Source organism: Diceros bicornis, chromosome 28 (genome assembly GCF_020826845.1).
Source record: "Diceros bicornis minor isolate mBicDic1 chromosome 28, mDicBic1.mat.cur, whole genome shotgun sequence".
Taxonomy (NCBI): Eukaryota; Metazoa; Chordata; class Mammalia; order Perissodactyla; family Rhinocerotidae; genus Diceros; species Diceros bicornis.
The window spans coordinates 37791530-37807564 of NC_080767.1; the positions used below are offsets into that span (position 1 = coordinate 37791530).

At 55.6% G+C, this 16035-nt stretch overlaps 1 protein-coding gene across 1 annotated transcript in view; it reads left to right on the forward strand.

The window, feature by feature from the left end:
• The window catches only part of HMCN2 (hemicentin 2), a 150205-nt gene that overhangs the window by 44882 nt on the left and 89288 nt on the right, over positions 1-16035 (forward strand). The window contains exons 16-22 of the mRNA XM_058524290.1: positions 2444-2632; positions 3316-3411; positions 3706-3833; positions 4434-4578; positions 6932-7044; positions 7169-7328; positions 8753-8918. Coding sequence (XP_058380273.1) covers positions 2444-2632; positions 3316-3411; positions 3706-3833; positions 4434-4578; positions 6932-7044; positions 7169-7328; positions 8753-8918 — 997 coding nt within the window. The remainder of the gene's footprint in view (positions 1-2443; positions 2633-3315; positions 3412-3705; positions 3834-4433; positions 4579-6931; positions 7045-7168; positions 7329-8752; positions 8919-16035) is intronic.

Here is a 16035-nt window from a genome sequence, read left to right on the forward strand (position 1 = left end):
TGGGCCTCTCCGGGGAGCGCTGGTAGCTGCTCTGATGTCCAACTGGGCATTTGCAGCTCCTGCCCCCAAAACCTGCACAAGGGAGCCGTCCCTGGGGAAATGGGATGGCGGTGGAGCCCGCTCACAGTCTCTCCCTGGGCTACTGCAGAGAGTCACCTGGGAGGAGGGGGCTCAGAGCCTGAGAGCAGAGGTGGCTGAGCCTGGAGGATGAGGCCCTGGGGTAGCACTGGGCTGGGAGCCTGGCCCCCACTCCTCGACGGGCTGAGGACTCAGGCCGGCCCCGCCCCACCCATCCTTTAACCAACGAGAGGACCTTCAGCTCTGGCATATGAGGGTTCTGGGTCCTGTCTTTTTGGGGGGACTCCAGGTGAGGAGTGGGGGGATGGTTGCACTGGCAGCTGAGTCACCGTTTTCTGGGCAGGGTCTGAGTCTGGGGTTTGGCTGAGAGAGGATAGAAGTGCTGGGTGCAGCTGTGGCCGGGACAGTGGCCAGGTTGTCCCCAAGTACCTAGGGGGATGCAGGGGTGCAGTGGTTGAGAGCCTGGGCCTTAGCAGGAGCCAGACCTGGACTCTGATCCCAGCTCTGCCATTGACTTTGAGCTGTGCCCATGGGCAGGTTCCTTAAGCTCTCTGACCCTCAGTTTCCTCATCTGTAATATGGGGGTTGTGATAATATCCACTTCATGAGTTTACTGAGACTGGTATTCAAATCGTGTTTCTAAAAGCGCCATCACCATGCCTGTCACTGAGTGGGCATTTCAAACGCTCCCCTTTATACTTATTATTTGCTTATTATTATGAAGGAGCTGTCCTTCTAGGGGGGAAGTTCAGGACTGAGAGAAGGATGGGAAGAGAGTGTGCTTCCCAATATCCCAGACTCAGGAGGCAAAGCTGGGCTGGCTGGGGGCTAAGGAGGAAGAGTTCCAGAAGCTCTGAGAGAGACAGTGGATGGGAGGCTGCCTGGAGGAGGGAGGTTTGAGCTGGGCCCCGCAGTTGGGCTGGGCGGTGCTGGAGAAGGCAGGCTCTGGGGGCAGCTGGCACTGGGGCTGAGCCTCCGCTCTCCCTAGGATGGGGTGCGGTGGCTAAGCCGTGCCCCGGGGCCAGGGCTCTGCGGGAGCCACGACCCCGTCGGGAGCACAGGCTTTCTGGGATTCTGAGCCGCGGCAGCTGCCAGGCCCCAGTGAGAAGGAGAAGAGGCGTCCGTGTGGTGTCCGAGGTTGGTTCCAAGACTATCTTCCTCCTTGCAGTCATTTTCCAAGTTGTGTTTATATCTCCCTGGAACCTCCCTAATCCCTGAGGCTGGGAGGGAAATTTGATGTCATGATTTGGAAGGCCGGGGGAGATTTCTGGAGAGAGACGGAAAGAACAGAGAAGTGGAGGATTTTCCATGGTGCTGGATGCAAAGCTTTAAAAAAAGGCCGGGGACCTTCCTGGTCCTGGGTGTGGGGACACGGACCTGAGGACAGTGCCCGGAGGCTGCAGGGGACAGGCCCGGACCTATCTGGAGTTGGACCTTCTCCTGGCCTGCTGATGGGCAGAAAGGATCATGAGTTTCTGTTTTGGGAAATAATTTATTTTTCCCCCGATTACAAAAGTAAGACAATACTTACAAAAAAGTTTTGGAAGAAACACTACAAACTATTAACAGGGGGTTTAGGGTGTGGGATTTGGGGTGTGTGGAGCAAAAATTAGGGAAACATACCCCTTATGTGTGTGTGAATTTTTGATAGCTCAGGTGTGCGGGGCAAACCTCATTTGGGTTGTTGTCTGGGTGTAATTGTTAATACAGCCATTTTTACTCTCAAGGGCCTCCGTTTGGACCATAAATTATAAGGTCACATTATTTATAATAAGTATGTTTTAATTTTGTTGTAGAGTTTTCTATGCTCATTACAAAAAGTTCAGCAGAGAAAGATGTAGGGAAGAGAGTGAAGATGGCCTATAATCTCCCCACAAAGTTGGCTCTTCGGGGTGACGTACGCAGAAGGGGCTGTGACCTGCTAGAGGAAGCTCCTGGGGCCCAGGAGGAGGGCGAGCGGGCGGGGGAGAGGGTCTCAGAGGCTCCTGTGGCTAGACGGTGACTTGCAGCCCCTCGGAGGTGTGCTTCCCGGGAGGTGTCGCCGCCAGGAGCAGGCCTGTTGCCCCCTGCACGGCCAGGCACAGCGAGGCCCCTGGGACCCCACGTAGGGGTACGCGGCATGTCAGCAGCTTCATCCCGCCAAAGGCCGCTCCCGCTGCCTCATGCCCGAGAGCTGCCCGGGGGTGGACCCCACCAAGCTCAGGTTGGCCCCAGAGCCCTGGATGTGAGTCAGCCCCAGGTTCACAAGGGCGAGGCTGGAAGGCGGGGGACTTCCCAGCCGTGGGAGGGGAGGTAGGCGTTGGGAGCAGTCTCCTGGGGGTCAGGCGGTCCCGCCGGGGGTGGCTGACCGGTCACCTCCCTGCAGATGCACCCCAGCTGATGGAGCTGCCCCGGGAAGTCACCGTGGAGCTGGGGAGGAGCGCCCTCCTGGCATGTCGGGCCACCGGCCACCCGCCCCCCACAGTCACCTGGCACCGCGGAGACGGCCTGCCGCTGGGGCCCAGGCGGGGCAGCAGGACCAGGAACCCTGACTCAGGAGTGCTGTTCTTTGAAAGTAAGAGATTGGGCTGGCGGAGGGTGGGCAGGGGGACAGGATGGCTTTTGACACCCTAAGCCACCAGGCTGGGTGGCCAGTAGCAGGACCCTGAGCCCCAGCACTGACCATGGGTCAGGCTGATACCTGACCCATGTGACCAGGGTCACATTTTGGCTGATGTGACTCTGGTCGAGTCATTCCACTACTCTGAACTGGACATACTAATGGTAATGACAATACCTACCACCTGGCCTTAATAACCAGCCACCTTAGTGGGTGATTGTGTGGGTAATACGTGGAAAGCGCTTAGCACAGTTCCTGACACATGTTAAGTGTTATATGTGTTGGCTATTGTCATTACCATCATCCTTACTACTACTGCTGTGACTACGATTTACTATGTGCCTGGCTGGATGCTGGGCACTGTATTTGCATCATCTTATTGACCCCTCCCAATCACACTGCAAGGCACAGGTATTGATAAATTATCCCCATGCTTCAGATGAGCAAGCTGAGGCCTTCTCATCCTTCCAAGGACCGACTGTATCCCTGTCCCGCTCCTCTCTGCCATCCCAGGCCTCCCACCCAACCTCCACAGGGCCAGGCTGTGCTGAGGGGTCCATCTCTCTGGGAGCTGGAGCTTGTGGGGGCTGCAGCCTTGGCGTGCCCGACAGTCAGGCCTGCCTCTGTCCTGCCCTCAGGTGTGCTCCCTGAAGACCAGGCCCCATATGTGTGTGAAGCTCAAAATGTCTTTGGGAAGGTCCAGGCGGAGGCCCAGCTCGTGGTGACTGGACGTGGTTCGCTGGTGGATCTGGAGATGCCGGGAGGTGGGGAGGCCGGGCTCCCCCAGGGACCCCCCGGGGCCACCCATCCTTTGAGACAGAAGTGTCCATAGCCTGGTTCTCCAAGAGGAGCATCTGGATCCCTGCTTCCTGGGGGATGTGCCCCAGACAGTGTGCCCTTTGACCCTTTAGGATCCTCCATCCTGATGCTTCCACTGGTTCCCTGGGGTGGGGGTGGGGGACCTCTGTCCCCCGGATGACCGCCCTCAGGGAATCTAGTGCAGCCAACACGGTCTCCTCTCTCCACAGCGCCCCCACAGATCGCCAGCAGTGCCTCCACTGTCCGGGTGCTGGAGAGGCAGCCCGTGTCCCTGCCCTGTGTCATCCTGGCCGGGAGGCCCTTCCCGGAGAGGCGCTGGCTCAGGGCTGGCCGACCCGTGAGTGCTGGCTCCTCCGGGGGCAGCGGGCAGTGGTGCCTGGGGACGAAGGTGCTGTCACCTTCGTACCCCAGCCTCCGCTTTGCTGTTCCTGTTTTAGAATGTCCTCCTCCTCTTCCCTCTCTTTCTTGCCTCTTTCCAGAACCTTCTCTGCTAATGCACTAATAGCATCCGTCACCCTCTGAAGTCCTGCCAAGGATTGGTGTGGCTGCCGCCCCCCATGGAGCACAGCGGGAGGATTTTGCCTCCATTCGTGCTGAGGGTTGGGGAGCAGGGGTTTAGTGGGGGCACAGACACGATGCATTCGTCACCTCCATTCTGATGGTTCCAGGGCAAAGGTGTGGCCTGTGCAGATTAATATCTGCCCAACTACCTAGCCCACTGCTCGGCACACAGTGGCTGCTCTATCCATTCATGTCAACTTGGTTTTCTCTATTTTCTTCTATATCCCCCTCCTGTTCACTCCTTCTCTGAACCCCTGGCCTGTCAGTCCAGGCTGCTCCCTGCCGGCCTCGTGGGCAGTGGGGTTTCTGAAGGGCTCTCTCTTAGCTGGCTCTGGGGGGCCCATGGTCCGAGCTGGTGCTTCCTTGCCCTCACCAGCTCCCACCTGGCAGCCGGCATTCCGTCCGAGCAGATGGCAGCCTCCACCTTGACCAGGCGCTGCAGGAGGATGCGGGGAGGTACAGCTGTGTGGTCACCAACACGGCCGGCTCTCAACACAAGGACGTGATGCTGGTCGTCCAGGGTGAGTCGGGGGCCCCAAGGTGGTGGGGGGTGGGGCGGGGGCTGGACCGGGATGGGGGAAGGCACGTGGGGGGAACTGATCATGAACACCTTTGTCTAAAAAAATTGCACAAATAGTACGTATTCTCTGTAGGAAAATTAGAGACTAGACAAGTAAAAAAATAGTCCCATAATACCAATAGCTGAGAAGAACCAGAATAATTTCACATTTTGGTTTGAATCTTTCATATTTGATACATAAGCAAGCTTGCACATGCACACATACACACACCCTGTATATATATAATAAATTATATGTAATATATAAATTATGTATATTCTTTATATACATTGTATATAAATTATTTTTACATAATATATACATTCTTTATATAAGTTTTTATATATAAATCCATTATATGTATGTATATTTCTATCCATCTATCTGTAAATTCTTTTTGTAGACATACACATACGTATTTAAAAACCAAGCTGGGACCACATTATGTTGCTGTCTTGCAACCTGAGTGTTTCCCTTGACGATATATGATGACTGCTTTCTGTTAAATATTCAGGGGCACCCGTTTAAGCCTGTGTGTCCTCATCTGGATGAGCCATGAGTCTCTAACCTGTCCCCTCGTGTCCGGTTTCTCACTAGCGGGCACACCCTGGGGATAAACATCCTTGTGCTGTCCCCATGACTGATTTTTTCCTGAGGATAAACCCATTAATGTGGAATTGAGTTTTGAGTCACGGAGACTGCCCATTTTTAGGGCTTTTAGTGCATTTTGCCCAATTACTCTCCCATCCGCAGTGTTGGAGAGTCCCTGTTTCCCTTCCCCACCTAACCGGGTATCACTGTTCTTTTTAATGTAAGATGAGAAGTTTAAACTAAGTTTGGTTATATTTTGTCATTTACCAAGTGTGTTAATATCCTTTTTATTATTATATGTTTCATAAATCCCATGAGGGACGAGTGGGAAGAATGCATCCTTCCCCATTTTATAGAGGAAAACCCGAGTTCAGAGGAGGCTGGGTCTGGAACCCAGGTGTTCTGTCTCCTCGTAATTCCAGTTAATAATAGCGCTCCAAGGTTGAGCCCACACGTACCGCGTGCCAGACCTCTGCAAGGTTCTGTGGATGTCTCACTTAGTTTTCATAGCTATTCCAAGAGGTGGGGTTTAAAAGACTCTCCATTCTGAAGTTAAGTCAGCTGAGGCTCGGAGAGGCCATAACTCACCAAGATCACAGGATCAGCAAACCGGGCTGCCTCTGCAGAGCGTGTCACCCTGTAATTTCCCACCGTGCTGGCGTGGCCTCTTCTGCCGGGGTGGCGTGAACAAGCTGGGTCTCTCTTGGTTCACTTCGTTTCCATTCGACAAGTATTAATCGACTAGCTGGCTTTGGCCCCCTGGGAGAATCCGGAAACTCCCTACAGGATCTCTGAGTGTTACCGTCAGAGCCCCTGGCTCCTGGCTTCCCCTCCTGACTTCTCCACACCCATTTCCACCTTCCCCCGCTCGTCTTGGAGACCCTTGCTTTAATGCCTGCAAATCTGGATGGTGCCCAGAATGGACCTGGCACTTGTTTTCAAGTTCGCTGTGTTCCGTGAACACTGTTTTCTGCCATTTCTCATCTGTCCATCCCAGGAGAGTGGGCAGGGAATTGGGGTTAATTTAGCTTTTTTGCTGATCAAGGAATATGGGTACCAAAAGATTAAGTGGTTTATCCAAGGTCCCAGAGCAAAGAAATGTTACGGCTGGTTCCCAGGCACAGGCTGCCCTCTGTCTGGGGCATGAATTTATAGCAGTGGTGACTGTAGATATTAGGCCATTTGGATTCTTCTGTTGAAATTGTTTTTTTCTTAAATTGTAATAAAATATACATAACCTAAAACTTACCATTTTAACCATTTCTCGTTGTACAGTTCAGTGGTGTTAAGTACATTCACATTGTTCTGGAACCATTACCACCAGCCATCTCTAGAACCTTTTCGTCTTCCTAACCTGAAACTCTGTCCCCATTAAACACGAACTCTCCATTCCCTCCTCCTCTCAGCCTCTGGCAACCACCATTCTCCTTTCTGTCTCTATGCATTTGATTGCTCTAGGGACCTAATATAAGTGGAGTCATACAATATTTGTCCTTCTGTGTCTGGCTTATTTTACCTAGCATAATGTTTTCAAGGTTCATCCATGTTGTCGTATTTATCAAACTTTTATTCCTTTTTAAGGCTGAATAATATTCCATGTGTACACGCCGCATGCTGTTTATCCATCATCCTTTGATGGATATTTGCTTTGTTTCCACCTTTTGGCTGTTGTGAATAATGCTACTATGAGCTTTGATTTATGAAATTGGTTTGTTTTTATAAGTGCCACCTAGAATCCGGCCCACTGCCACCCACCACGTCACTAATGAAGGGGTTCCAGCCTCTCTTCCCTGTGTGGCCTCGGGAGTTCCCACCCCCACCATCACCTGGACCAAGGTAGGCGGAGCCTGTTCCCGTGAGGGTAACCTGAGAGATAGGCCCAGTGCATCACGGGGAGGGGAACGGTGCAAATCTCTGTGGGGTGTGTGCTCTGCTGACGTCACCGGTGACTCTGCCGTAGGCACCCAATGCCCTGATCTCCAGGGATCCTCACTACAACGTGAGCAAGGACGGCACCCTGGTCATCGCCCAGCCGTCTGCCCAGGACGCAGGGACCTATGTCTGCACAGCCACCAATGCCGTGGGCTTCTCCAGCCAGGAGATGTGGCTTTCTGTCAACAGTGAGTGATGGCTGCGCCTGTCCTGGGAGAGGGGCTCGGCAGGCGTGGGGGCGGGGACGTGCACAATCTGCCTTACCTGCATCTTCCTCGAGCCCTGCCTCTAAATTCTTCTCATCTGAGCGGCACATAGACCAAAGCTGTCCTCCCTCAGAGCGCTGTCCCCAGGGGTGTGGTTAAGTGGTTCCAACTCAACCCTGTGTAACGGAATGGGGGAAGCCATTACATTAACAAGCCCTGGAAAGACACAAGACCCTACACTGGACCCCGGCCACCTTGGCAGCCCCTTGCCCACCTCTCTCCTCAACTCTCTGCGCCCAAGACCCTCTGGTCTCCTTTCAATTTCTTGAATGGCCCATTATGCCTTTGCATGTGCAATTCCTTCTGTTTGGAATGCCCTTCCCCGACCTCTTGGCCCGGCCGACTTCTCCCATCCATCAGATTTCAGCTATGATCCCTCAGGCTGAGTCAAATCACCTTCTGTAAACGCTCTGCAATGTTCCCTGATAGCATCCCTCATAATTGTGACTGAATAATTGGTTGTGTATTGAGCTATTTGGTTCCAGTGTTCCCTGTGGGCCTACACACTGTGAGGACGGGCAGGACCTATCTGCTTTGCTGCTGTTTCCCAGTGTTCCCACAGGGCTGGGCACTCAGTGACTGTCTGGGATGAGTGAGTGAATACACAGCCAATTTTGTTCTGTTGTATATGCTTAGAGCCAATATTTTTTATTGCAAAATAAAATTTTTAAAGAGGGGATTTCCTCTCTGAGCTAATGACGTACAGGAGAACATGTGAGGGCTGAATGGGTCTCGATGTCCCCAGCTGGCTGGCTTGTTTAGTTGTTGGTGCCCAGACATGTACTGGGTGCCTTCAGTGTGTGAGCATCCGGCTAGAAATATCGGGGTGCATACGGAGGGAGGGGGCCGGTCCTGCCTTCAGCTGCATGTGAGAGAGAGGCGATGCGCACAGATTGTTATAAACCCCCGACTGGCCACAGGGCGGGTTGTGTGTCTTCTGGTGGTTGATATCATGGGAATAAATGGGATGATCAAGGGGGAGAAGAGAGAGAGAAGAGAAGGAGGATAGAACCTGCTGGAATGTCCCCGGGGAGGGGGCAGCAGGATGAAGAGAAGCTAGAGGAGCATAGACGTTAGGGCAGGAGGGACCGCGTCAGGGCCATCAAAGCAAGGGGGGCTTCCAGAGGGAGGTGGTGGTGGAGAGGAGGAGGGGGAGACTGAGGGAAACCGTCAGATCTGAGCCCACCCCGAAACCTGCACTGTTGCATTATAATAGAGCCCACCCACCTTCTGCACCTCCAGGGCGGCGGTACCACCTCTGCTTCCTGGGGGAGCCACCTGCTCCCCGCCGGCCCCCATCCGTGGGCCCGGCCCTGCTCACAGTCCCCCCATGCTTCCACCCACAGCCCAGCCCAGGATCCACGTCAACGGGTCACAAGATGCAGACGAGCCTCTGAGAGTCACGGCCAAGGCCGGTGACGACGTGACCCTGGATTGCAAAGCCCAGGGCTCCCCACCTCCATTGGTCACCTGGACCAAGGACTCCCGCCCTGTGCCGCCCGTCACAGACAGGTAACCCCAGTCGTGTGGCCTCGGGTCGGAGAAGGGGCAGAGCTTGTGGCTTGAGGGGAAACTGGCCTCAAGGTGGCCAGTGACGCAGCGGGTATGTGGGACCCCGTGGACACCCCCAGGGGCATGTGCATTCGATTCCGCACACAGCGCTTTTGTCCCTGGGCCCCCTGAAGCCTCTCCATGGACCTGTAGGGTGCGTGGACGTTCGGGGTGAGACCCCCTCTGAAATAACACGCGCCCAGCACTTCACGCGCCCGCCGCTGGGCGCTGCGGGCAGCGTCTCCTCTACCCAACGACAGCCTGGCAGCCCTCCTTGTCTGAGCCGGACTGAGGCTCAGCAAAGCAGGGTGAGTGCTCGTGGTCACCCAGCTAGAAAAGACCAACGGCACGGTTGGGACGGCGGCCTGACCGGGAAGCGTGCTACGTCCTCCCCTGCTCTGCAGACCAGGTGTCTGGCGGCCGGCTTTCTGACTCAGCTTCTCTCCACCGTCCGTCTGGGATCCTGGGAGTGGGAGGAGGCTGCTTGGGCGTCCTTCAGATCCAGGCCGCACCCCCAGGCGGGGGTGTGGGGGGTGGTGGTTCCAGACGAGACGAGCTCAGAACTCCTGGGGGTGCCTCTTGACCCTGGTCGGGGGCGGGGGGCACTTCGGCTCTGGCTGGTGACATCAGCCCTGGCAAGTTCTCTAAGTTGCAGACTGAGAAGGTCTCCGAGCACCCCCGCCCCCTTGACACCCACACGTGGGTCTCTGCATCTCGGAACATCTGTTCAGCAAGCCCTTCCAAACCTTGAAGCCTGCACTCTGAGTGCAGCTGGGCTTCTGGGCCTGGGCTGAGTCTGCAGTCCCCACCCCCATGCCCTGTTGGGGGGTCTCTGCAGCTCCATGTCAGGGTGGGGGTGGGGGCCCGGGGGAGCCCGCATTTCTCCCCAGAAAGCCTGGTCCTCGCTCCTCGGCTGGGCAGCGGCCGGCCAGGTGCTTGCTTATTTCTGGCTTATTTATGGCTTGTTACTGAAATGGGGAACCACCGTCCCGTTTGTTCACCCCTCCTTGTTGGGATGCTTTCATCGATCAACCGGGAGCCATAAATTTGTGAGAGCTGCTTTTGCAATCCTAGAGTTTTGTTCTTTCTCCTTTGCCCTCTCTACTTCTTGCTGGCTTACAGCTTTCTCTTGAGATTTCTGAGATTCCAGGAGTCTATCTAAATGAGGGCGGAAAATATGCCTGGGGTGGGGCTGGGTGAAGAGCTCAGACCCTGGAGTTCATCAGACACGAGTGTGGACCCCAGCTGGTTCCTCATCAGTCATGTGGCCTCGGGGGACACTGGTCCTCTGGGCCTGTTTCTCCATCTGTAAAATGGACATTGTTTAAATACCACTTACGCAATACTGTGAGGGATACGCAGTGCCTAGTACGCTGTAGGTGCTGGAAAATCACTCCCTTTAATATCATTTTCCTGCTGCTGCTGTTCACAAACTAAGGTGTCATTTCTAGCTTTTAAAAAATTATCATCATCACGTCTCTTATCTCTCTTAATTCTCACCCATTTTGTTTAATAGAAAAGCTTTATTGAGGGGCCGGCCCCGTGGCTTAGCAGTTAAGTGCACGTGCTCCGCTGCTGGCAGCCCGGGTTCAGATCCTGGGTGCGCACCGACGCACCGCTTCTCTGGCCATGCTGAGGCGGCGTCCCACATACAGCAACTAGAAGGATGTGCAACTATGACATACAACTATCTACCGGGGCTTTGGGGAGAAAAAGGGCAAAAAAAACGAGGAGGATTGGCAATAGATGTTAGCTCAGAGGTGGTCTTCCTCGGCAAAAAGAGCAGGATTGGCATGGATGTTAGCTCAGGGCTGATCTTCCTCAAAAAAAAAAAAGAAAGAAAGAAAAGCTTTATTGAGATACAATTCACGTGCTGTACCATTCTGTGTTTTTGAATATATTCAGAGTTGTGCAACCATCACCACCATCAATTTTAGAACATTTCTAGCACCCTCCCAAAAAACTCCATACTCATTGGCAGCTACTCCCCATCCCCGCCCCACCCCTGACCGCAGCCCATGGCAACCACTTATCTGCTTTCTGTGTTTGGATTTATCTATTCTGGATGTTTCGGATAAATGGAGCCACACAATGTGTGGCTTTTTGTGTCTGGCTCCTTTCACTTAGCATCATGTTTCTGAGGTTCATCCACATTGCAGCAGGTATCAGGAGGTCCTTCCTTTGAATAATATTCCACTGTGTGGATGGACCACCTTTTGTTTCTCCACTCACCAGTCGATGGACACTTGGGTTATTTCCACTTGTTGACGGTTGTGAGTAACTTCACCAACTCTTGATTGTGTTTAAACTTCCTTCGCAGGCTCTGGGCCCCTTGGTGCTCTGGGCCTCCCTGTGGCACTCTGACAAACTCCCGCACAGAACAAAGCTCAGTGTCTCGCAGACACACAGGTCCCCTTAGTCCCATAGCTGTTCCACCGGAAAACGGAGATTTAAGACACCAGGAAAACACACGGAGCGGTGTGGTGCTGGGAGCGGTGTGGTGCTGGGAGCGGTGTGGTGCTGGGGGCGGTGTGGTGCTGGGGGCAGTGGGGACAGACTTGCTGTCTGTCTGCTTCTCCTCTTCCCCCGTCTCCTCTTCCTTCTCCAAGGGAATCCAAAGGCTCAGCTTCGAAGCTGCTATTCTAGAAGCTTGAGAACCTATTTTGATGAGCTGTAGGTGTTCGCCTGCCTCCGGGATCCAGCCTGCTTCTCCTGATGAGAGGCGTGGCTGCTCACCAAGTGTCCCCGCCGCCCCCTCCCCCGGGCTGGGCCTTGGGCTCCTTCCACCTGGTTGAGCTGCCTCCTCATCTGCACGGCCCCTTCCTCCGTCCTCGGGGAAGGCCCGCGCCTGCTCCGTGGTTGCCCAGGGCCTGTCTTTCCTGCCCTTTCCCTGGGGCTCTCAGGTCCGGCTGCGGTTCAGGTCATCAGCAGGGCTCCGGAGCAGGTGCCTCTGGAGAGCTCCCGGTGACTCTGGTGCGGTCAGGTGGAGAACCACGATGTGGCTGAGCCTCTGAGGCCTCCCCCATCTCCGTTTGGGCAGGGTGGCCCTCTTCTCCTGTCAGCCGTCCTGGAGGTGGCTGGGGTGAGTGGCATGTGCCCCAGGCACGGAGGAGGAAACAGAAGCACATGCGGTGGGGGAAAACTGGGGTCGTGACCTTCCAGCGCCTGGGCCGGGCCCTAACATGCACGCACACAGACGCGGACACACACAGACACGCACAGACGGGAACAGACGTGGACACACATGGACAGACACACAGACATAAGCACGCAGGCATACACAGAGACACAGACATGAGAACACACACATCAGGCTTCTGGGCCAACGTCAGACATGCCACTGCTCTCTCTGGAGGGTCCCGAGGATATTCTGAGCTCTCAGCAATCTTCAATGCTCTGAATCTGAGAGTCCTTGCTAGAAAGAAAACAGAATGGAGTTGAGTAGCCGCTAAACTCTAAACCACCACTTGTGTCCACAACCCCCGTCCAATTTGTTCGTGTAGCTGCTTTTATGGAATTAAACTCAGTGCATCTTCTATTCTGCCCTTATCTCTGATAACTTTTCCCCGTTTACCCATTTTCTCGAGTCATCCTGGCCCGTATCACCACTCGCTTTTTATTTAAAGGGCAGAACAGCATTCCGGGGCGAGCATCTCTCATTGTTGCTAAGCTGTTCCTCTGTTTGGGGCATGTGCTTCGTGGCCAGTTTTCGGTGGTAATAATGGAGATGTTGGAACGTCTTTGCATAAATGCTTCTCTTTATCTCCTGGGTCATTTCCTTGGGGTATGGTCCTGGAAGCAAACAGCTGAGTCCGAGGGTGGGAATGGTCGCCGGGTGCTTCTTACCCTGTGGGGTTGCTGTTTGTGAAAAGCCCTTGCGAACTGTGGGTTGGAAATTGAAGTCAGTGGGATTTCTTGAGCCATCTCGTGTGCCCAGGACTGTGCCCGAGCAGGATGGGAGAGAGAAGACACGGGCTCTGTCTGTGTGTGAGATCAGGCTGTGAAGGACCTGGGGTCCCTCCCAGCCTTCCCCCAACTCGCTGAGTGAACTGGAGCAAGACCCTTCCCCTCTCTGGGCCTCAGTCTCCCCGTCTGAGAAATGAAAGCGTTGGACAGGCGATAGTGGCCAGACAGCGCCTGGTGGCTCTGGTCCCAGGATTCAGCCGGGGATGCTGGGCGAGGCGGTGTTTCTAGGCAACAGTGTTTGTTTGTGGTTCTGATGTGTAGCTGGGACAGCTGCGAGGGCTCCTGGCTCCAGCTCCGGCTCCCGGGGGCAGCGGGCCAGGGTCCCACACAGGGCCAAATCCAGCTGCCTCCGGGGGGGGAGGTGGGAGCTGGCGGGGAGGGGACAGGGAGAGGATGGAGCATCCCGAGGATGCTGCGGGACAGTCAGCACCCCCGCCCCTCCTGGCCCAGTTCGCCAGAGCCCGGAGGTGGGGGCTGCGTCTGGGTTCTGGTGACCCAGGAGAAAAGCTGCCCCCTCACGGGAAGCCGGGGGCACCGCGTGGACTGCCCAGGGCCCCTCGTGGGGTCTTTACCTTGGTGGATGCTCACAGCTCATGCTGGTTCCTGGCCCGGTGCTTGAGGTCGGCTCTTGTCAGCCTGTGGCCAGCAGCTCTCTTTCTGGGGAACCGTCAAGTGAGGGACACTTCAGAGCAGACCGTTTAGAGAGCCACCGTGGGAGCGCCATTGCAGAGTCTGAGGGTCGAGTCCCAGTTCTGCCCTGGCCGGCTGGGTGGCTGTGGCTTCATCTGTCTGGGTCTCAGTTCCCTCCTCTGCAAAAGGGGGGTGACGATGGTACAATCTGCCTGCGTTGCGGGTTTGGCTGTTGTTTGGCTGTTGGGAGTTTCGAGTGAGAACGCGCGTGGAAGGGGCTCAGTGGCACGGTGGCCGGCGGGAAGAGCTCAGGAATTGAGGGCCATCCCCGCTAGCATTGCTGGGTTCGGGGGATGGCCCATTCTCTCTCTCTGTCTCTCCTGTGTTGTGCTTGGCTCTTGGCTCGGTATCAGGCCCCCTTCCTAAATTGCTCCAGCTTGGTTTTTCCGTCTGGGGCTTCCTTACAAGGGTCTATGGTGTGGGTGAGCCCAGCAAGGAGATGTGGTGGGTGAAGGTGCCCTCCAGGCCGGCTGGTGCCGGGGCGCCCTTCCCTGCCCAGGCTTGGACCCCGCCTTGGCCCCAGCAGGCACAGGCCAGGCCAGTGTACACTGGCGTGCGGAGGGCGTCTGTGGGCGAGGATCAGCTCTCTGGGCGGCTGGGTGACTGCGGAGAGCGCTGTTCCTCCACAGCCACTGACCCTCCTCCAGGAAGGCTTGGTGCTCGCGGACGGCCCTGTAGAAATGAGGCAGAGGCCGAGCAACACGGGACACAGCAGGAGGGACCGGGTGCAGCAAACCACCCGGACCCTGAGCAGCCTGAGGAGAGGAGCGTTTCCTCCGCCCCGGCGGCAGCCGGCTCACCTTGAACCCAATGGCTCTTGGTCGAGTGAATGAATGAGTGAATGAATGAGCAACTGGCTGAACGGGGCTCCATGCCCAGGGTAGATGGGCCTTTCTCGGGCCTCCCCCAGCCCCCATCTGCGTGGCTCTGTGAAACCCGCAGCCAACAGTGGAGGCTCAAGCCGATGGATGGATGTCATAAACAGGAAATTCCCTGCGAAGCTCTCTGGGTTTTCATCTGGGCGCCACACGGAGCCGTCTGGCCGCTCAGGCCATTGCTGCCGCTAATCACGCCACAGGCACACAGCAGTGTGCTCCCCACCTCTCCCTGCCCCCTCTCTGGGGGCAGCCCCCACACCTGCAGCAGAGCCTCTGGGAAAGCGGAGGGAGAGCTGGGACGGGGCAGAAAGCCTGCCCTGGATCCCCCGGGCCACCAGTCCCGTCCAGCCAGCCCCGGGCCCCACGGCTGCCACGTTATCTTTTTCCTAAGTCTCGCTGGAGTGGGGGTTGCTCTGTGCTGGGTCTGGGCTAGGTTCTGGGGAAACAAAGGCAGACAAGACAGATGGGGCTGTGTCCTCTGGGAGCCCCCAGGTGACAGGTGGTCACAAGACAGTGTGGTGAGGGCGTGGTGGGGCTCTGCAGGCCTCCGCCTGTCTGTCTGTAAGACAGATTTTCCCTTCTTTCCATTTCTTCCTTTGTGCACAGCCTTCCCCTTCTGGGAAACGACCTGGGGCTGGTCATAAGAAAGACAAGATGCCTACTTTCATTGTTGAGAATTGTTTCCACTTTTGGAAATTTCTTTTATTACTTTTTTCCCCAGAAGCTCCTACTTGCTATCCTTTTAAGGGCTTGGTGAGGGAGAGAGCGAGGGTTCTCTGGTCTCTCAAGTTCTCAGAAGACCTAGAAGGCAACCTCTGAGATAAAGGAGCCCAGAGCTGCCTGTTCAAATATGAAGAAATTAGGGTTCAGAGATGTCGACTGCCCTGCCTGAGGTGGCACAGCATGCCTATAGCAGAACTGGACCTCGGGTACAGAACTCCGGTTCCCAGCCCAGACCTCTTTCCACTGACCCATGCTGTCCCTGCTTTGCCCACCAAGCTTGGCAGCGATGTCCCTGGAGGGAGCTGTGTCCCTGTCTCGAGTGGATTGAGGGTACCTGTTTCAGCCTCAAATGGATTTGGCTCTTGTTTGGTGGATGTCAACATTAACTTGAAAAAAACTGTGGATGAGAAAAGCCACAGCAGGGAGTGGAGCCACGCGGGGGAAATGTGTGCCTGTCGCTGGGACAAATAAGCATCTGTGTGGTGTTTGTCCTGTGTTTCCTCCTCTTTGGAAGGTTAAGAGATCTGCTCGGGCTGCCCAGCTGATTGGAGGCGGGGGGGGGGCGAGGACACAGACACGGGGGTTGTCTGACCAACAGGAGGGCCCTTCATTGAGCACTTACGGTGTCCCCGGCACTGTGTCACTTCCCCGTCGCCATCTCCCGTGACTCCAGGTGAGGCCACCGAGGCTCAGAGGGTGGAGCCCTTGGCCCAAGGTCGGCTTGTAAGAGGCAGAACTGTGGTTCACACGGGGGCCACTTGCCGTCACAGCCCTGCTCCCATCTGCTCCGAGGTGCTGCTTCTCCAGACAGGGGCACTTCC